Source organism: Thamnophis elegans, chromosome 8, assembly GCF_009769535.1.
Source record: "Thamnophis elegans isolate rThaEle1 chromosome 8, rThaEle1.pri, whole genome shotgun sequence".
Lineage (NCBI taxonomy): Eukaryota > Metazoa > Chordata > Lepidosauria > Squamata > Colubridae > Thamnophis > Thamnophis elegans.
Window position 1 is genome coordinate 65482159 of NC_045548.1, and position 22272 is coordinate 65504430.

Below are 22272 nucleotides of genomic sequence, written 5' to 3' on the forward strand. Positions count from 1 at the left end.
TCCGGTTTGCTCGTAGAGCCATTTTTAGCCCTCCGGAGCCTTCAGGAGGCTTCCCTGAAGGCTCCAGAGGGTAAAAAACGACCCTAGGTTTGCTCGTAGGGTCGTTTTTTGCCCTCCTGAGCCTTCAGGGAAGCCTCCTGAAGGCCCCTGAATGGTCTGTAGGACAAAAAATGGCCCTAAGGACAAACTGGAAGTCACTTCTGGTTTGCTCGTAGGGTCATTTTTTGCCTACCGGAGCCTTCAGAGAAACCTCCTGCAGGCCCTGAAGGCTCCGGAGGGCTAAAATCGGCCCTACGAGCAAACCAGAAGTCTGTTCCTGAACTTCCGGTTTGCCCATAGGTCTGGTTTTTCATGCTCCGGAGGCTTCAGAGAAGCTTCTGAAGCCTCCGGGGTGGGGTGGGGGGGAGACGCTGTTTTTGCCTCCCCAAGTTCCTATAAAGCCTCTGGAGCCTGTGGAGGGTGAAAAAAGCATGCCAAAAACATGGGGGGGGGGTTTTCGTACGCATAGCATTATGGGTGTGGTGCGCCCGTGCATGACCCCTGTGCACTCCCCCCACCCCGCTTTTGGCACGTGAGCCAAAGAAGTTTCGCCATGGGTCTTCTGCTTGAGTAGGGGTTGGACACAAGACTTCCAAGGTCTTCCTACTCTGTTATTGTAAAGAGTTTGTGTGTGAGAGGGGGGGGGAAGAGAGAGAGAGGGAGGGAGAGGGAGAGAGAATGAGAATTTTCAAGGAAAAGTTACTTTTTTGACAACCATGATATGGATTGGTTGATAATCTCCACAGACATTTATCCATCAATATCTCCCAGCTACCATATATTTACTATGATATCAAAAACTTTCACTAATTTGGAATTTTACAGATTTGATGGCCTACAAACGAAAGAAAATCTGTGCACACACCACACAATTACCCATTTCAATTTTTTTTAATGCAATACACTTCCACATAGCAAGATCTGTGTTTTATAGAATTAGCGTTCTATAATTTTGCATTTTAATGTAATCAGCAAGTGTTATTTCTCCCATGAACAGGATCTTATAGGGTGCTGTCTATTCCCTCACATATACATTCTTTGTTATTAACATCAATATAAAATGCAATAAAGTGATAGTACATAATGTATTCCATCAGCCTAGACTGTTAATTTTCCTACAAAGCAAAATAATTTTAGATTAATTAGGTTTACCCTTTGCTAAGCCCTGTAGCTGATGGTAGGATCTAGCTCAGGGGTATCAAACTTGATTTCTTTGAGGGCCACATCAGGGTTGTTTTTGACCTCAGGGGACTGAAGTAGCAATGACTAGGGTGGGCGTGGCCAGCTCAACATCACTCGTGTTGGGGCACCTGTGGTGAACCAAGCGCTCTGCCTGAGAAAACAGGCTCCCAAGCTCCGTTTTTTGGCTGCAACAGCCTCCTGCAACCCTCTACAGCCCTCCCGAGCTCCATTTTCACTGGCAGAGGCACCCCTGGCCAGTCCTTCACTGTTTCCAGGACGGCCCTGCGGGCCAGACCTAAACATTCCACGCACTGCATATGGCCCCTGGGCCTTGAGACACCCCTGCCCTATACCATCCAGACAAATGATTGTCCAATCTCTTCTTAAATCTCTCCAGTATTAGAGCATCCCCAACTTCTGATTCCACTGATTAATTGTTCAGGACATTTCTCCTTAATTCTAGGTCGGTTTTCTCCTTGATTAATTTGCATCCATTGCTTCTTGTCCTGCCTTCGGGTGCTTTGGAGAATAGGTTGGCCCCCTCTTCTTTGTGGGTTTGTTGGACACACTGCTGCTGACAGACTCCCAAGCTTAGGTATATTAAACAGAGCCGAGGTGGCGCAGTGGTTAAATGCAGCACTGCAGGCTATTTCAGCTGACTGCAGTTCTGCAGTTCAGCTGTTCAAATCTCACCGGCTCAAGGTTGACTCAGCCTTCCATCCTTCCGAGGTGGGTAAAATGAGGACCCGGATTGTTGTTGGGGGCGATATGCTGACTCTGTAAACCGCTTAGAGAGGGCTGAAAGCCCTATGAAGAGGTATATAAGTCTAACTGCTATTGCTATATTGCTATTGCTATTATGTGAAATAGATTTAAACCTCCTGATTTTTTAAAGTCAGACAAGTGTCTTGGTGGCTTCAGCCCCCAGAGCTAGTAAGTTCTCAAAATATCACAACCTCTCCCCGAGAACAGCGGACTGTTCTCAGATCTTTCACCAAGGTCAGAGGTCTAACAGCAGTTTGCATCAGATCTTGTACAGCTAATCTCACTGCACTGCAGGCATAGTACACAGTCATTGCTTTTTTCACTGAACAAGGAAAAGGTATCATGAAAACAAGTAATAGGCTGGCACAGTGGTTGGTAGTCTCTCTTTGTCCTATCAATTATTCTCTCTTCTAATCAGGGAAATCTTTCTGCAGGATTCATCCACCAAGTTTTAACTCTGTGGAACATTTTTAATATGTGCACACTGTGGGGGACCCGTTTTAGGGAAAAGAATGATATAACCGGACGGATACCAAATTTCCCACCTACTGAAATGGGATGAAGATCGCTCATTTGATAAACACCCCCCCCTTCTTTGTCCATTCTATAAGAAAAACATTACTTTTCCTTCAGTCACATAAGAGCATTACAAAACAGCTTTAGCAGAGTTATCACTCCCTCTCCCCGATATCCAGCAAATCTCCTTTAAAAAAAATGCTGGCAAGTAATTTCCTATTTTGCAAAGCTCATTTTCGTCAGAAGAAAACCCTTCTGTCTTCCAACTTGCTCATTCAAAATTTGTACCTTGCACAGATTTTGGGACCCATCCAAGGGAAGTGAAAACCATTCATACAATGAGGTTTCCTTCCAAACTAGGTTAAGAATTTTTGAAACCATATCATGACAGTCAGAAAATGGCTACTCCAGAAGAGAAAATCTTGTTTCTTCACAAAATGGCTGGTTAAAAAAATAATAATCAGAAAGCAAAGCTGGTTAGTGGTTCCTTACCACCTTCTCAGAGGTGGCGCAGTGGTTAGGGTGCAGTACTGCAGGCCACTTCAGCTGACTGTTATCTGCAGTTCAGCGGTTCTAATCTCACCGGCTCAAGGTTGACTCAGCCTTCCATCCTTCCGAGGTGGGTGAAATGAGGACTCAGACTGTGGGGGCGATATGCTGACTCTGTAAACCGCTTAGAGAGGGCTGAAAGCCCTATGAAGCGGTATATAAGTCTAACTGCTATTGCTATTCTAATTCACAGCTTCAAACTCACCTTTACAGGTAATCTAAATAAATTATCTAAAGAAATAAAAATAATCCTTATGAACACAATTGGGCCCAAAATTTCCATTGCTAAGCAAGACAGTTGTTAAGTGAATTCTGACCCATTTTATGACCTTTCAGTTGTTAAACAAATAATGGTAGTTGTTAAGTGAATCATGGAGTCATTCAGCAAATCTGGCTTTCCCACTAACTTGGCTCATCAGAAGTCAGCTTAGAAATGGCAATGACATGATTAAAGGACACTGCAACCGTCATAAATAGGAACCAGTTGCCAAACATCTGAATTTTGATGACGTGACCATGGGGATGCTGCAATGGCTGTAAATGTAAAAATTGGCATAAGTCATTTTTTTTCAGTGCCCAAGCATCACTAAATGAATGGTTAAAAGTTGAGGTCTACCCAGGGGGTTCAGGAGAATCTCTAGATCAGATTCTGTGCAGTTCGGAGAACACTCTTGGCTGGCCCCGCCCACCCTACCCCTCCCAGGAGTCCCCACACGGCCCGTTTTGGATACAGGTTAATGCAGGGCGCATGCGGAGGCTCAGGGAGGGCGAAAAACAGGCCTACTGGAAGTTCAGGAAGGCCGGAAATGGGCCCATTTCCTGCCTTCCTGACCTTCCGGTAGGCCTGTTTTTCGCCCTCCCTGAGCCTCCCGCAAGTACCCATTTCCAGCCTCCAGAGGGCTTCCGGAGCATAGGTAGGCCGTTGTTGCCCTCCCAGATGCTCGAGGAAAGCCTCTAGAGCCTAGGGAGGGCAAAAACACCCGCCCCACCATGCAAAAGGCTGGCTAGGCCACGCCCACCCAGCAACTGAGCAGAGCAGCCCTTGCTAAATGTTTTGAAGCCACTCCCTGGGCCTACCAGTATATTTTTTCAAAGGTTAAACAGAGCACCTTTCCAATGAAAGCGATACAATGCAACCACAAGTCATATTTATCATCAAAGAATGATAAAAATCCTTAGTGTGGCCCACGGGCATTTCCGTAAATGAATATGATAGAACTGGGAGTTTTGCTCTGCAACATACCTGCTGTCTATTTATTTACTGAGTTAAAATGAAAAGATTTTTTTAAAAAAAAGATAAGGTGACCAAGTAGTCCCTGTAACATCTGAGTGTGTAGGAATCTCAAATGAATAAACGTAGGACAATTAGCCATCAATGTTCAATAACTTGAAAAATGAATCACGGCTTTTAACAGTAGTTGCATTTTTTTTAAAAAACAACAACAAGCATTTATAAACTAGCACTTCCAAGTTAGCACTTTTAAATCAACTCTTACTGGCTCCAAATTATAAAACCAAAATGAGGTTCTCCTAGCAAATTGAGCAAAAAAACTACTTGTTAATTTTTTTCTGTTTATTTAATTGATATGATTTTTTTAAAAGAAGCTAAAAATTCTGAAGAGCCCTGGTCTGCGGTCCATTCAATCCTAAATGCTTTGTTGCAATTGGAAAAGAAGGCATGGCCAGTATGGGGGAACACCAGGCAGCACAACTGTAAACTATGATTCAGACAAAAAGCCTTTACAAATGTGGTAAGCCAGAGCATCTGCCCTGTTCAGCTGTTATAAGAAAATGATTAATGCAGGCATATGAAATGGGAAATGCTATTGATATGGGGCAGGGAAAGAAGGATAATTTGCAATGCTGGGATATTTTAATTCTCCCTGAGTCCGTATATTAAATTGCATAGCTTACAGGTGACAGTACGGCAGTGGTGGGTTCGCCCACTTGGACGGCCCGGTGTCGACCACGTGGATGTGCACGGCATGTGCACACACGTGCGCAGTGCATGCATGCATCTTACCTGCCTAGCGCCTTCGCAAGCCTCCGTGATGCTCCAGCTGCTTGGCGGAGCGTTGCGCAGTCGCTGTACACGCCATGAGCATGCACAGAAGCGCCAGAGGCTTAAAGGACAGGTAAGGAGCTCAGGCGGGCGGGCGGGCCCTCCGGAGCACCGTACTGGAACAGTATGCGGTGCTCTGGACAGGCTCCGGTATGCCCATACCGGGGTGTACCACCTGCAACCCACCACTGCAGTACGGGATGTTTCTTGAGGCACCCGAGTTAAGGATGGCAATTCTGCAGCGCCAGCTGCAGAGACACAAAACATAGGTTATTCCTCTGCCTTGATCATAGGAAGAGAGCTGTGTTAGTTCGTGATACTTCACAATCAGGAGTCTTGTAACACCTTGTGAAGAGAACGGCAACATTAGTAAAATGTGTTAATTGGAAAACTTCAGATTTTACTTTTTGAGAATAACAGCTCTGGGTACTTTCAACCAATTTGACATGAAAGATTTTGGGCCCCCAAAATATGAGGTAAAAAGTATTCCAGAGAGCCTGATTGATTGATTGATTAAATGTTTATGCTACCCATCTCCCCTATTAAGACGACTGGGCGGCTCACAGATTATAAAAAGACAAATAGAAAAATAATTTCAATATTAAAACTATGCAATCAAAACTGTTAAGGTTGTTCTTGATTTGAAGTCATTTATTTAGCGACTGTTTCGAAGTTACAATGGCACCGAAAAAGTGATTTATGACTGTTTTTCACAATTACGACCATTGCAGTATCCCCACAGTCACATGATCAAAATTCAAGCGTGGCAACTGGCGTTATTTATGACGGTTGCAAGGTCATGTGGATTGCCTCTTGTGATCTTCTGACCAGCAAAGTCAATGGGAAGCCAGATTCATTTAATAACCGTGTTACTTAAGTTAACAACAGCAGCGATTCACTTAATAACAGTTGCTAGAAAGTTCGCAAAATGGAGCAAAACTCACTTAACAACTGTCTTGCTTAGCAATGGAAATGTTGGGCTCAATTGTAGTTGTGTCGAGGATTAAAGGTAAAGGTTCCCCTCGCACAAGGGTGAAATTCAGCAGGTTCTGACAGGTTCTGGAGAACTGGTAGTGGAAATTTTGAGTAGTTTCGAGAACTGACAAATACCACTTCTGGCTGGCCCCAAAGTGAAAAAAAATTGCATTTCACCACTGCCCTCGCACATATGTACTAGTCGTTCCTGACTCTAGGGGGGCGGTGCTTATCTCTGTTTCAAAGCCAAAGAGCCAGCGATGTCCGAAGATGTTTCCGTGGTCATGTGGCCAGCATGACTAAACATCGAAGGCTCACGGAACACTGTTATCTTCCCACTAAAGGTGGTCCCCTATGTTTCTACTTGCCTTTTTACATGTTGCTAGGTTGGCAGAAGCTGGGGCAAGTAACGGGAGCTCCCCCCCCCCTTACATGGCGCTAGGGATTCGAACCACCGAACTGCCAACCTTTCTGCTTGACAAGCTCAGGGTCTTAGCCACTGAGCCACTGCATCTCCCATAAGTCAGGGATTACCTGTAAACAAGGACTAAGAGACAGAGGACAGAGGGATGAGGTCATCTTACTTATCAACCACCTCCAGAGGTAAGCCCCACCCCGGCCAAAAGGGGAAAGGGGGCAGTTCTCACCTCCGGTATAGAATGTCCCACCAGGTCGGGGCTACAGCAGAAAAGGCTCTTCCCCTTGGATCCTGCTCACCAGAAATCCTTAGCAGACAGTATCCGTACCATGCTTTTTCCACTACCGTTTCCCTGAAAATATGACCTCCCCAGATAATAAGGCTAATCGGGCTTTTGAGTCCATGCACTCAAATAAGCCCTCCCTGAAAATACTGCAACACAGCAGCAGCCATGAGGTGACCACCTCCTGCACCTCAAAAATAATAAGACCTCCCCAAAAATAAGGCCAAGCACTTATTTTGGGGGTCAAAAAAAAATAAACCCTGTCTTATTTTCGGGGGAACACAGTAGCATAAGTGAGGTGGGTTAGTCCCATTGGGATCATATGACTCCTCTGCTACCGTGGACCAGTTCCATATTTATTTAACATTATGTTTTCACGCCTGTATGGAAACTGCTTGCAGAGAATCAATGAATTAATTTCTTCCTACCCAGCTCCTTTATTAAAATAGTTATATCCTACACTTCCAAGTTCCACCTGAGAAAGGCTTTAGGGTGACCTAGGTAAGCTTCTTTTAAAAAAGAAATCTTTAAAAGCAGCACAAAAATGTTAATCAGCCAGGACCTTTCTTTAGATCCTTGCTGACTTAAATCTTTCCCCCTCTGTACTTATGAAGGATAGGTAGTTCAGAATTGAACAACATAGCCCAACATAAAAGCTATTCTGTGACTATTCTGCAACACACACACACACACACACACACACACCCCAAAAGGCTGGTTTGGGAGAGCAAGCAGAAAATACTCTCAAATGTCTTCATGTTATTTTTCTTTTCTTTTTTAAAATGAGACTGAATGGATAGCACACCTCGAGCATTTATGGCTATGAGCCAAGATGTCCCATATCGTATAGAGCCTTTTACTGAAAACAATTTAATGACCTTAAATTTTAAAAATCCACTAGCTTTCAGCGGGGACTAAAGCTAAGTGAATTTACAGGGTCCTGATATTTTACTGTAATCGGTTGCTTTGCTCGTTCTTAAGCCTTGCAGAGTTTATTCCTTGCAAACTGCTGTGATTCTTACATTTATTTTACCTTTTTGATTTATAGCCTGCCTTCCTATCCAGAATATATGCAAATGAGTTCAAGTAAACAACAGGCAGAGGAACAAACCCATAGGATCTGTTTTATTTATTTATTAAAAATTTTTTTCTATAATACCTCAACCAAAACAACTCTCGACAATTACATAGGGTAAAAAAAATAGACTGAACAGAAAAAAATAGGACAGAAGGAAGAGTATAGGAGTGGCAAAATGTTACATAAATGAGGATGGCTATGTTGAATCTTAACTGAATGATAAGGGACCTTGGAGGTCTTGTAGTCCAAACCCCTCCTCACGCAAGATACCATTCCAGACAAGTGTCCATCCAGCCTCTTCTTAAGAGCCTCCAGTGATGGAGAAGCCGCAAATTTTGAAGGCAAGCTTCTTGAAATCTTGAATTAAATCTTGATAACTTGAATTAAATATTGAAGTGTCTATGGAGATTCTCAGTCATCCAGGTCACGATTGTGCCAAAGGTGCTTTTTCAAGAGGCAACTGGACTTTCTGGTTTTCTTTGAAGATATTTCACTTCTCATCCAAGAAGCTTCTTCAGAAACCAGAAAGTCCAGTTGCCTCTTGAAAAAGCACCTTTGGGATAAATCTTGAAGTTTTACAACAGGTTTTCCACAGTGGTATTTGACTTCCTGATTATGTACCATTAGAGGTTATGGTGGCAATACCCCAAATAAGCTACCCAAAGCCTTTCCTTTTAATCATCACACCCCCATGTTTAAGCAATGCTGTTCTAAGACCTCTCTCCCATTTTATTGTGGTGGTATCAAATGCTAAGCTCTTATGCTAAATTCCAGGAGAAGAGGAGAAAGGTGTCTTCTCCTCCTAATTTTACCTCATAAAACAGGGGTGTCAAACTCAAGGCCCACGAGCCGGATCTGGCCTGTGGGGTGCTTAGATCTGGCCCACGGGGACACTCTGGAAACAGCGAAGGACTGGCCCATGGTGCCTCTGCCAGAGAAAATGGAGCCCTATTCACTGCAGGGATTCAAAAATTTTTACTACCGGTTCTGTGGGCATTATAGGAGAAGGGTGGGCATGGCTTGGTGGGCGTGGCAGGGGAAGGATACTGCAAAATCTTCATTACCTCCCGATCAGCTGGGACTTGTGAGGTAGAGAATAGATGGGGCGGGGCCAGCCAGAGGTGGTATTTACCGGTTCTCCGGATTACTCAAAACGTCCGCTACCGGTTCTCCAGAACTGGTCAGAACCTGCTGAATACCACCTCTACTTCAATGGCAGAGTGCTGCAGGAGGCCGTCGCGGAAATCCCCCAGCCCTGCCCAGTTCACCACAGGAGCCCGTGACACAAGTGATGTCAAGCTGGCCACATCCCCTGGCCACCCCCCCCCCAAGGTCAATCACAACCCTGATGCGGCTCTCAATGAAATCGAGTTTGACACCCCCTGTCGTAAAAGAAACAGCACTGCTCCTAAAAATGCTCAAAGTTTTGGCTCGCCTAGACTGGCTAGTACCTACTGCAGCTGTGAGAAAATAACTTTAAGAAAATAGCACTTGCTTGAATCAATCATCAACCACAAAGGTCAGCTTCTCCCACTCTCTTCAAGGCTAAGTTCTTGATCTCTGAAAGACCAGTCCTCTTTCTCATCATCCCAGGGCTGGAGCAGATGTTCAGAGGAAATAGCAAAAGGATAGCAAAAGCAATCCTTTCTTGACACCGCTCCACCAATCAAACTCACTATAAATCCCAGAATGCTCTGCGAGGAAAAAAAAACTGTCTATGTTGTCAGAGAACCCAGGGAATTGTGGTCCAATATATTTGGAGATATTGCATTGGGAAAGCTGTTGCAAACAACAACTAGATGGCCAATTCATATCGCAAGGATGGTTTATTAGTTTCCCTTGCCACAGCATGCAAAATTCATGGCCCTTGTCTGCTGACACCACAGCTAAAATGGTTATTGTTGGATCCAGGTTTATCCCAGAACTGTATAAATAATAAATTTAGTAAGTGAAAGCAAAGTTTCTTTTCTTGATTTGATAAAATACCTTCATACCGGAGCCAGTTGTCCGTACCAACCGACTTTAATTACTCATTTCTTCTGGTTCGTGTGGCAAGCATTCAAAAATGTGGGACATGCAAAAATACAAAACAAAGATTGAAAAATGGAAAAAGGGCGGCTTGGAATGATATAATGTGGACTTGTAGAGTTGGTGTAATAATTTTCCTGATTTCTCCAGAGAAAATAGTTTTCAATCCTCTTGACTTTATTGGAATGAAACTGAACTTCTCCAGATTCTCATGTAATTATTACTTGCTTTGTCTAATCTCCTTTCAAGTCATCAACAGAATAACAGAGTTGGAAGAGACCCTGGAGGTTTTCTGGTCCAGCGGTCACAACTGGTGGTCCATGAGACAAATTTAGTGGTCCGCAGAAAAATAATTTGCATTTTTTATATTGCACTAAATCACGGGTCCTCAAATTACAGTCCCTGGGCTGGACACATGCAATGAACACTTGTGTTGTTGCAGAGAGTCTCCCAATCAGGGTCTTTTTGTGCAGGTTGGAGGGGGGCAGAAATTCTGACTTGGGGTCTGCTTCAGCCTCCTAGTGGGGGGCCTTGGGTGAAGGCTGGAGGGAAGTGCCACTGGTGGCAAAGAGCCGGAGGCCCTATTCCAGTGGGACTGCATCATGGCCTGGAACTGGCTGACCATCTCAAGTCTGCTGAGCCTCCAGACACCAGTACCTGGCCTTGCACTCCCGCTGGTCTTCCCTCTGCTTGGAAAGCCTATACTTGTAGTCCTTAGTGAGGTGCTTCTGCTGAGCCTCAGTCGGATCCAATTTGAACTGAGCTGTTTTGCCAACTCTTTCTCGTGGTGGCTACTTAGCTCCAACAACTGCTTCCTGTGGTGGCCCTAAGGAGCCTGGGCCAGCAGGCGAGGAGTTGCTGGGAAGGGAGGGGCAAGTAGAGGCTGGTGAGGCGCCCCTTGACGTGAGTGACATAGAGTTGGCCACCCCCACCCAATCACATGATCACCTAGCCACCCCCACCCAGATCATTAGGCATTATATTATATTTAGTGGTCCGCGGGATTTAAAATTATAAATTTAGTGATCCCTGAGGTCCAAAAGGTTGGGTACCCCTGTTCTAATCCAACATCCTGCACAAGCAGGAGACCCTCTAACTTTCCAGACAAATGGCTGACCAGTCTCTTCTTAAAAGTCCTCCAGTGATGGGAGCACCCACAACTTCCGAAAGCAAGCCATTCCACTGGTTAATTGTTCTCATTGTTCAGAAATTTCTCCATAGTTCTAGGTTACCCATCTCTGCTTGCTTGATTAGTTTCCATCCATTGTTTCTTGTCTTGCTTTCTGGTGCTTTGGAAAATATGGTGACCCCCTCTTTTGTTCTTAAGATTCACTGGACTATTATAAGAAGAATAGCTTTCGCAACACAAAAAGTGCTAGCTTGTAGAAGGCCTAAATCTTGAAATAAAGCTGAAACTTCAAACATCTATATTTTATAACTGCGCATTACTTGGTCTTCAAAAAGCAGAAGAATCAGAATTCAGGAACAAAACAACCATCTAAAAATGTATTGCACGCTTCCATTAAAATTGACCTTGTACGTTTGCGTTGTGATTTTCTGCCAATCCAAGATACTATTCCACATGTCAGTTATTAATGAAAGAATAAGAGAGGATCAAATCCCACTTGCTACCCCCTTTCATTGTAAACTTTTCCTATATTAGAGCAATAAACACATTCTTGTTGAACTTCCTAATCATCTGTCTCAATTACTACTGAAGGCAGAAATCAAAGGAGTCAGGGTGCCAGATTGAGGAACTTAACTTGGGTCTGGCCAATTTTACACTCTAATATTGTTTGTCCTGATTTAGGTCAATCATCTTAAATTACTTTTCAGGTGTACACATTTAGGTACAACCTTCCCATCAGGGGTGGGTTTCTCGCCCCGTTCCAACCGGTTCGGTTGGAACGGGGCCGGCGGCGTCCTCGTGCACGCGCACAGTGCACGCATGCGTACTAGCATCTGTGTGATGCTCCAGCTGCTCCTGGAGGATCGCGCAGGCGCTGTATGCGTCCTGCACATGCGTGGAAGCGCAGAACTCGTCAAAACAGGGTAAGGAGCGTGGGCGGGCGGCTGGGCCCTTCGCCGTTCCCGGAAGTTACTCACTTCCGGGTTCGCCGACCAACCGGTTCGCGGGGACTGCCGCGAACCGGTTGAAACCCACCCCTGCTTCCCATTCACATTAACTTTTCATATGAGCAATTCTTGTCAAATAAATGCACTGCAGTAGGAAGGTTGGCTCCTCAGCTCTTTTTACGTTAAGCAGCATCGGGATGTCAGCTTCTTACGTGTGCTCTGTGTCTCCTACCATATCTATAGGTGAACAGGTACTTCTCTGACTTGATATGTTTGTCTGCAGATTTCTGCTTAAGTAGAAAGAATAACAGAGTCAGCAATTTATTTCTATGATGAAGTGGCACCCGACATAGTACAATGTCATTCCCAAGATTATTTAAATTCTGAGAAAGGATTAAGTTTGTACACAACAGAGGTAGTCCATGACTTAACAGCCACTTGTTTAGTGACGTTCGAATTAGCAATGGCACTGAAAAAAATGACTTATGCCTTTTTTTCATACTTATGACCACCATGCTGGGGTCACCATGTGGTCATGTAATCAAAATTCAGCAATTGGAATGTCTTTATGATGGTTGAAGTGTCCCGGGGTCAAGTGATCCCCTTTTGAGACCTTCCGAACAAGCAATGTCAATGGGGAAGCCAGATTCACTTAACAACCATGTGACTAACTTAACAACGGTGGTGATTCACCTGACAACTGTGGCAAGAAAGGATGTAAAATGGGGCAAAATTCACTTAACAACTGTCTTGCTTAGCATCAGAAATTCAACTGTGGTCATAAGTTAAGGATTACTTCTAGTCACTGTGTGTCTCCTCTAAGTCACTCAGTCCAAAAGAAATCAGAGAAGGTTAAAAGTTTGCAAACTCATTTTTCAAACTCAAGTTGGTTCAAGAAAATTCTCCCTACAGGAACACTGCCACCAGTCAAACTTTACTTTAGTCGATAACCAGCACAAGGACTATGTTGGCATGTGTTATATAATTTGGACTCTTAATGGGTTAAGTCCCTGTCAACACTTCTTTGTTAATTTATAAATTATATGTTTGATATTTTTGTACTGTTGACATTTTACTCTATGTTCTATATCGTTACTTAAGAGAAGCAATACACAAAACATATTTAGTAATAATAGCCATGCAAAGGGAAAAAAAAATGTGTCCTTGTAACTTTTGGGAACATTTTTCTGCTCCAGTAACATACTTGCTTTTAAGTTTTGAAAGTATGAAAGATAAGCAGTGGCATGTATTTGAACAAATCCTTTACAAAAAGAAGTGATTAAAAAATTGTGGTGTATTGTTAGCTTTCTTCACTTATACCAACAACTTGGAGGTCAAGATCTAAAGGTTACAATGAACTTGTGTGTGCAAACAAGTGATAATTGAGGGCATTTTTGTCCTCTACAAACATAGCATGGATGTTTAGTCTTACAATTTCAGATCTTCTAAAGGCCTGCACTTTTAATTTGCCTTTTCAGACCTGCGAAGAGCAGAAGATTTTCAAGTAATTGTCTTCCCCACCACAAAAAAAAATTCAAAATCTTTGTAAAATGTGGTTTACAGCCCTCAAATCTGGGAGGGAGGGGGGACTATCCTTGTGACTATTTCCACCAAAAACACACCCATCTGTTGTGATAGACTACACCATATTTTTTTTTTTTTGCAACAATCTTATGTAATGCATTCTGGCTGGGAATTATGGAACTTAAAAAGACAGAACACCCAGAAGGTACCAAGCTGTGGGAGACAGACAAAACCACAATTTCCTCAGAACTAAGGCTTAGTCAGTGTTCTAGCACTAACCTTTGTCTAATGCATAGACTTCTGCAGTTTAAATAGCATGGTTGTTTTCCTTGGCAATCTTGTCACTCACCTCCATCCAACTTTTTAAATCAAAATTGCATAATCTAATATCTTTTACTCTGAGGCATTATAGGTGCTTCCTTGGGTTAATTACACTTTCTTTCTTTTTTCCATTATCAATTCAGAATCTCAGAATCTGTGGGCTGAAAGCCTTCCCCTTTTAAGAGATTTTACTTCAGCACACATAGGAGGGATTATCCCCTAAATGTATTTGACTGTATTTTTAAGGGCACATCTATATTATACCGGAAGGATATAATTTTACAGGTCCTTACTTGGAAGATGACAATGGGTTTTGTGTATTTTAAAGACCTCCAAGAGTTTATGCCAGAAGTGGCTTTTCAAATGACTTTTGACATATTCTGACTTGGGAAACAGGTAGAAATTGTCACATAAGAACTAAAACAGGTATACTCCAGAGAAGAAAGAAACCCCCCCATCAAATCTCATGTATGATACAGCCTTACCCATTTAATTTATTTGATGTATTTATGTCCCACTTTTATTTATGTTCAGGAACTCAAGGTTGTTAAGTGTTTCCTTCTATTTCCCCCCCCCCAAAAAAAAATAATTCTGTGAAATAGATTGTCCTGAGAAACAGTAACCAGCCCAAATCACCAACCACAATTTTGTGACTGTGGGTAGTTTTGAACCCGGATTTTCTCTATGCCAATCTAACAGTTTAATCACTAGCCCATAAGGTAAAGGTAAAAGTCCCCCTGGCACATATGTGCTCGTCGTTCCCGACTCTAGGGGGCAGTGCTCATCTCCGTTTCAAAGCCGAAGAGCCCACACTGTCCGAAGACATCTCCATGCACACGGAACGCTGTTACCTTCCCACCAAAGTGATCCCTATTTTTCTACTTGCATTTTTACATGCTTTCAAACTGCTAGGTTGGCAGAAGCTGGGACAAGTAAAGGGAGCTCACTCCGTTATGCGGCGCTAGGGATTCGAACCGCCAAACTGCCGACTTTTCTGATCGACAAGCTCAGCGTCTTAGCCACTGAGCCACTACTGGGGGGTCTTTTTGCAGGTATTTCATGCCATGGCACTAGTTTAGTTTAGCCCTTATCCTGCAAAGTACGACTGTTGGAATTCTGCCTCCTACAACATCATGAAGAATACAAAAAGTCTAACCTGCTTAGAAAAGCAAGTGCCTAGGATCTCACTATCAAATAAACCAGCACAAGTATTGACTCCCACGCATTCAGCCACAGCAAGCATAGGAAAACTATAGCACAATCATAGGAAAACACCTTGCCTTTCATACAGCTTAATTCTCCCAGTCAGAAAGGAAGAGAATTAAATTTAAAAAGTCTGCCCATCAGATTTAACAGCACACCTTAAGACAGCCCTCATCTAATCAGCTGGGGGAGGGTGGGGGAGAAGAGAAGGATAAAATGGCAAGATTGTAAGGTAGCGGCTGAAGAAATGGTATCACTCCTACTGTTTTACTTAACCCTTGTACAACCCACAAGTTCTCACCTGTCCTAAAACGGATGGAAAGGAAAGGGATTTCTCAAAAACGCACACATCTAATTATTTCCTATCTTCAAGGTGATTTTTTTTTAAGAAAAAGGAAAACTATCTGTTTTTTTATCACCAGAAAACCTCTGATCCTGTTTTTCCAGATAGTCTTGCAAAAAATAACAACAACTGCTAGAGGCCCTTACAAGCCTGCCAAAGGAATACCATATGAAATGCTATTAGCCCAGCTGTTTGGCTTTTTCAGCTCTGACAGATTCATATCCTGACACATATGGACTCTGTTTCCCCATCAGTAACGGACCGTATTTTACTAAACATTAATATAACCTCGCCAGAGTTTGCACAAGACGTTAAAGGGGATTTTCTAGCCCACAGCCTGCTCCTATCTCAGGCTGCAACATTTTACCACCGCCTCTCTTTAGACTGAAATGGCTATAGTACACTGTCACTCTCCACAACCATTGCAAAGAAGGGAACTTAAAAGTAACTCTGTAATGAGCAACTGCTAGTAAAAGAGGTGGGGGGGGGGGTAAGGCAGCGGCATTTCACTTTTTCACCACGGCTGGTTTGGGGCTTGTTACTCATAGCTTGAAAGCTGCTTCTCTCCCCCATTAAGTTAAAAGTAACTATCCAGAAAGGCTTATAATCACCTAACATGCTCGAACTGGTTTAGCGGATTCTCCCACGGCACAACTCCAAAGACATCCCCTAGCTAGCCTCACTACAAAAAAATATGAAGGGGAAAACTAACTTAAAAAGTTTGTGCACTTGGGCAAATGCAGCAAATGCCAGGATTGTGTGAACGGTTGCAGACGGCACGGGTTTCTAGGAAGAAAGCTCACTCCATGCCATTATTATTATTATACAATTGTATCACAGCGGCCAGTTGTTTCGCCGGATTTGGCATTGGTTACTAGTCGGGCCCCACCCAGGGGCCTAGGACATCGTAACGTATTTTCTTAATATGCGTGCAGATCCAAGCAGTGCGGCTTTTTGCATTTGACTGATGGTGATTTTGTCAATTTTTAACTGTTTTAAATGTAATTCCAGTGCTTTTGGAATAGCACCCAGTGTGCCAATTACCACTGGAATTACCACTGCTGGTTTGTGCCATAGTCGTTGAATTTCGATTTTTAAGTCCTGGTATCTTGCGATTTTTTCATGTTCCTTCTCGGCGACCCTGCTATCACCTGGTATTGCGATGTCTATGATTGTGACCTTATTTTTCTCAACCAGTGTGATGTCTGGTGTATTATGCGCCAGTATTTTGTCGGTTTGTATACGGATTATTATTATTATCATCATCATCATCATCATCATCATCATCATCATCATCATCATTCCTTTTATTCATTAAACATGAAACTCAGTAGAGTGAACATTTAAAGATGTGTCACAAACACCACTGACTGGTGCTAATGGTTGATACCGGTTACTGCCAGCATCCTAGGTATCAACCAAGTAACAACTACTAGAATTATTATTATTTGGTTAATCTTTGGTGAGATTCACAGCCTTTGGGGCTGCTTAGTAGCTCAACAGCTGGTATCCTAACCAAGGACCTAGGAACTGTTAAGGTAACATCTAGGATATAAGCTGTTCCAAGTAGGGTGGTTTTTTATAGAATCAGAACGTTCAAGCCTGGTAAATGTAGAATTTCCAAATAGCGAGGTAACCCTTTAGGTATTGCTCCAAGGGCTCCAATTACAATCGCTCAACTTCATTTACCATTATTATTATGTGGTTAATCTTTGGTGAGATTCACAGCCTTTGGGGCTGGTTGGTAGCTCAACAGCTAGAGTCCTAACCAAGGACCTAGGAACTGTTAAGGTAATGTGGGAGGATATTAGCTGTTCCAAGTAGGATGGTTTTTTTTGTAGAATCAGAATGTTCAAGTCTGATAAATTATTCTTCATCATCATCATCATCATCATCATTATTATTATTATTATTATACAATTGTATCACAGCGGCCAGTTGTTTCGCCGGATTTGGCCTTGGTTACTAGTCGGGCCCCACCCAGGGGCCTAGGACGTTGTAACGTATTTTCGTAATATGCGTGCAGATCCAAGCAGTGCGGCTTTTTGCATTTGACTGATGGTGATTTTGTCAATTTTTAACTGTTTTAAATGTAATTCCAGTGCTTTTGGAATAGCACCCAGTGTGCCAATTACCACTGGAATTATCACTGCTGGTTTGTGCCATAGTCGTTGAATTTCGATTTTTAAGTCCTGGTATCTTAAGATTTTTTCATGTTCCTTCTCGGCGACCCTGCTATCACCTGGTATTGCGATGTTTATTATACAATTGTATCACAGCGGCCAGTTGTTTCGCCGGATTTGGCATTGGTTACTAGTCGGGCCCCACCCAGGGGCCTAGGACGTCGTAACGTATTTTCGTAATATGCGTGCAGATCCAAGCAGTGCGGCTTTTTGCATTTGACTGATGGTGATTTTGTCAATTTTTAACTGTTTTAAATGTAATTCCAGTGCTTTTGGAATAATAATAATTATTATTATTATTTATTTTATTCATTAAGCATGAATCTCAGTAAAATGAACATTTAAAGACATGTCACAAATGTCACTGGCTGCCAGCGACCTAGGTATCAACCAGGTATCTTCTTAAAATATATGATGTTCCTAGTAGCACAGTTTTTTTTTTACAGTTCCGTTGGTGTTATTGCAGGAAACTGCAATTTCTTTATGTGTTGTTGTTGTGGTGGTGGTGGTTGTTAGAAAAGGAGCCCGCTTTGCCTTTCAATGCGATCCGTGGTTTCTTTAGATGCGGCCCCAGAACCGGGTTGAAAGAGGGGAAGTCCTCTTGGGACTACTAAAGTGATACACAACCGGAGGAGGGGACCCCCTTCCACACGTACACGCTCACCCCACATCGCTAGATCGCATTCTGGAACAAGCTTCGATTTCCCACGAGGACACCCCACCCCAGTCCCCGCGCGCGGCGCACGTGTTTGGAAGCGCAGGACCAGCGAGCGTCCAGCAACACGTGGCGTCATAACCTTGGAATGCCAGAGCTTCATCGCAAACGGCAATCCGAGCAGGCGGCACACGCGCGCGCCTTCCCACACCTCTGGAGTTGCTCCCCCCCACCCCGGGTTGCGGGCGGAAGGCATTCTCACGTTTATAAAACACACGCCTCTGCAAAAACCTAACCAGGATTGTCTCCTGACATGTGCAGAGCGGGTTTTTTTTTAGGGATTTCCCCCGCGCAGGACACGCGCGCTTACCTTCCAGCACGACCTCCTTGCCGGCCCTCTTGAGCGCCTGCACGGCTTCGTCGTGGGTGGCATCGCGCAAATCCGCGCCGTTGACGGTAAGGATGGCATCGCCGACGTAGAGCGCCTGGGTCTGGTCGGCGGCCAAGCCCTTGAAGATCTTGCTGATGAGGATGGGCATCTTGTTCTCTTTGCCCCCTTTGATGCTGATGCCCAAGCCGCCCATCTCCTGCTTCAACACCTTGACGCACCGCTTCTGGTTGGAGACGGCTTCGGGCACTTGTTCGGGCAAGTCGGTCAGCGCCGTCCGGACTCCGAGCGCCGCCTTGGGGCTCCCGCCGTTGTTGTTGCCGCTGCTGTTGTAGCTGCTCTCCGACGGCGACTCGGGCGAGCCAGCGCCGGGCAGGGGACAGGAGGAGAAGGCGGCCACCCTCGACGCCCCACCGCCGGCTCCTCTGCCGCAGAAAGTTCCATTGCCCGCCGAGGCTGCCCCGATGCCGTTGTAAGCCGCGGCGGCGCCTCCGCCTTCTTCGCCGCTCAGCACCAGCGCCTCGCCGCCCAGGGTCACCAACACCCGGTGCCACCGGTCGCGCACCAAAACTTCCAGCGCGCCGCTCCGCTGCAGCCGGCCGCCGCCGCCTCCGGCCGCCGCTACCGCCATCTTTGGAGCATTTCTTAAAACACCATGTGATTTGGGCACACACAAACACACACCCGCGCGCGGCTACACACACACACATACACACACCACGCCCCGGGAAGAGGGGGGGGGAGAAAGAAGTGGGTGAAAGAGAGCGCCCGGAGCCGCGCCGCCACTCCGAGAGGTCGGCGGAGACTTCGCCAAGGGGGAGGGACCCGGGTCAAGCTAGGAGGATGGGTTAGGGGAGGGGAGGGGCGGAAGGGCGAGGCGTTCTGCCTTCGGGACGCTCGCCCTGTCGAACCGGAGTTGGGGAGAGGGCGGGTGAGGTCCGGACGCTGCCCCGAGGACCCACCTGGGTGGAGGCGTTTCCCCGACGCTAAGGAGGGAAGGAAAAAAGGGGGCTCCCCGATAGCCCCCCCCGCTGGCGCTGGGGTGTCCTGGATTCCGTCTAAAACAGTGGTTCCCCACCTTTTTTTTAGCCGTGCCCCAACTAAGCATCTTTAAAATCCTGATTGCCCCCCCCCTCCATGACATATAATTCTTACTTTACTTAAGAAGTAAACTACTCACGCGGAGGAAGCTTCAAAGGCCATTAACTTGGTTTAAACAAGGTTCGAATTGCCCCCATTAAAAATCAACCCCCCCCCCTGAGGCCCCACGTTTTCAAAGTAATCTCGGATCACCTTGAGGCGGTTTCTCCGAAACCTGGAGTTGCAGGTACAGGTGGTCCGATTTGTAAACGGTTCCTTTAGTAACCATTCAACCTCATAACATCGTTGAAAAAAGCTACTGATTATATTTTTCCCTCCACACTTAGCATCCCCCTGGCCAGGGGATCAAAATTCAGACTCTTGGCAACTGACTCACAGTTAGGACGGTTGCAGTGTCCCTGGGATCCTCGTTTTGCAATTTTCTGACAAGTAAAATCAATGGGTAAACCAGACTCACTGAACAGCTGTGGCTAACTTAATAATTGCAATGGTTCACTTAGCTGTGGCGGGAAAGGTGGTAAAACTGGGCAAAACTCAACGTGCCTCACTTAGCAACATAAATTTTGAGGCTCAACTGTGGCTTCACACTGAGGACTACCTGTATACTAGATTAGCATTCCCATGATGGCACCAGAGATTTGGACAAGAATCCCAGAGCCAGCCTTGGACAAGGCATACCTGGGAACCAGCCTTCCTTCAAAATGGCTCTCAACGCCCTGGAGAAAGGGTGGGAATAATCAACTTTTCCTACAATCTCATCCTTGGAAACGCTGGATGCTTTTGTTTTATTTTGCCGTTTTGTTTCCCTGCAGTCACATCATCATCCAGTTATTCTCGGAGGAGAGCCTTCTCTGTGGCTGCTCCGACCCTCTGGAACGAACTCCCCGTGGAGATTCGAACCCTCACCACCCTCCAGGTCTTCCGCAAAGCCCTTAAAACCTGGCTGTTCCGACAGGCCTGGGGCTAAAGAACTGTTGCCCCCCGTCTCGAATTGGTATGACTGTTGTGTTTTAATCATGCATCGTTTTTTTATGTCGTTTTAAATTCTTGTTTGTATCCCCCTTCCCTGGTTGAGTTGTGAGCCGCCCTGAGTCCCCTTAGGGGGGGAAAAGGGCGGCATATAAATAAAATCAACATTCAACATTCTCCCCCCTCACTTCCCCCCAGCCTTTTCCTAAACTAGATCATGGCAATCTGGGTATATTAGTTTTCCATGTTAAATAACCTATTTTAAAACTGTGTTAGTAGATTGGCAGGAGCTTCTAAAATCCCACAGTTCCCAGGCTTCAGTTATGGTTTTGTCAGGTTTTAGGTTTAGATTTTAATAGGAGATTAAAGAGTCCTATTAAAGAAACACTTCAGTTAATGTGAGTGAAAAGGGAGAGTGTGCCAGCTGCTAGCTGTACCTCTTGGCTGCTGTTGCAACAGTTAGCAGAGCTGCTTGAAAACAGTTGTAGTACAGATAGTCCTCCATGTAAAACCATTCATTTAGTGACTATTCAAAGTTACGACGGCACTGAAAGAAGTGACTGACCAGTTTTCACACTTTAAGACCATTGCAACATCTCCACGATCACATGATCAATTTTGGGCGCTTGGTGTTGTGGCCCGCCAGCTGCCAGCAGAGCTGGGGGCAGACTCAGATGAGGAGCAGGTTGGGGAGGAAATTGGGCCGGTGCTGGAGTCTGGGGAAGGCTCTGATGGATCCTCTGTGTTGGACACAGAGATAGAGCCGGGGCCGTCTGACATTTTCCAGCCATCGGAGAGGCAGCTGCCTTTGGAGGCTGATATGAGTGAGGGGGAAGAACAGCTGTGGCCTGTTCCAGATGCACATTCCAGATGCACAGAGCCGTTAGAAGAGGTGAGCAATGGAGAAGAAGCAACGGAGGACAAGGAATCGACTGGGGAAGCAAAGCACATGTGGGTGCTGAATGGCCTCTCCCTGGCTGGGGAATAAATAGAAGGAAAGGGGAGTAATTGTCATAGGAGACAACTGTTCGTATTTCTGAAGATTTTGCTCACTCTGTTTCGTGCCAGAAAGACTTCTTGCCTTAATTTTCAGCTTTTCGACTGGGAGCTCATGGCCTTGCAATTATGGTCTGTTACTGCAATTAACTCCTTGAAGGACAATTCCCTGGAGTTTTTCGTGGGTGAATGGAATTAATTCACAAGAGGTAAATAAAGAGGAATTTTTCGTGACAAGGGGTCTGTTTCTTGCTTCTGCTAAGGCTGGGTCAAAACTCTTGGAAACTGGCATGTATTTATCACAGTTGCCCTGTCCCTGAGATCATTTGATCACCAATTGTAAACTTTCTAGCTGGCTACCGGACAAACAAAGTGAGTGAGGAAAGCCAGATTCACTTAACGACTGCATGATTCACTTAACGACCGCAATGGTTAGCTTAACAACTGGCAACAAGATAAAATGGAGCACAACTCACATAACCATTTAGTGCCTTGCTTAGCAAGATAAATTTTGACCTCCACAAAAGTTGTAAGTTGAGGACTACCTGTAGCTGACTGGAAAAAAAACGTCAACCTTGCTAAGCTCTTGAGTTGTCCCAGGCGAGAACATTTCTTTAC

The 22272-nt window shown here is 44.9% G+C and overlaps 1 protein-coding gene across 1 annotated transcript in view; it reads right to left on the reverse strand.

Moving 5' to 3' along the window:
* Nucleotides 1–19386, reverse strand: part of SNTB1 (syntrophin beta 1) — a 130951-nt gene extending 111565 nt beyond the window's left edge. Inside the window, exon 1 of the mRNA XM_032223367.1 lies at nucleotides 18571–19386. Within this exon, the coding sequence (XP_032079258.1) occupies nucleotides 18571–19219 (649 nt within the window). The 5' untranslated portion in view covers nucleotides 19220–19386. The remainder of the gene's footprint in view (nucleotides 1–18570) is intronic.
* Between the last annotated feature and the right edge of the window lie 2886 nt (nucleotides 19387–22272).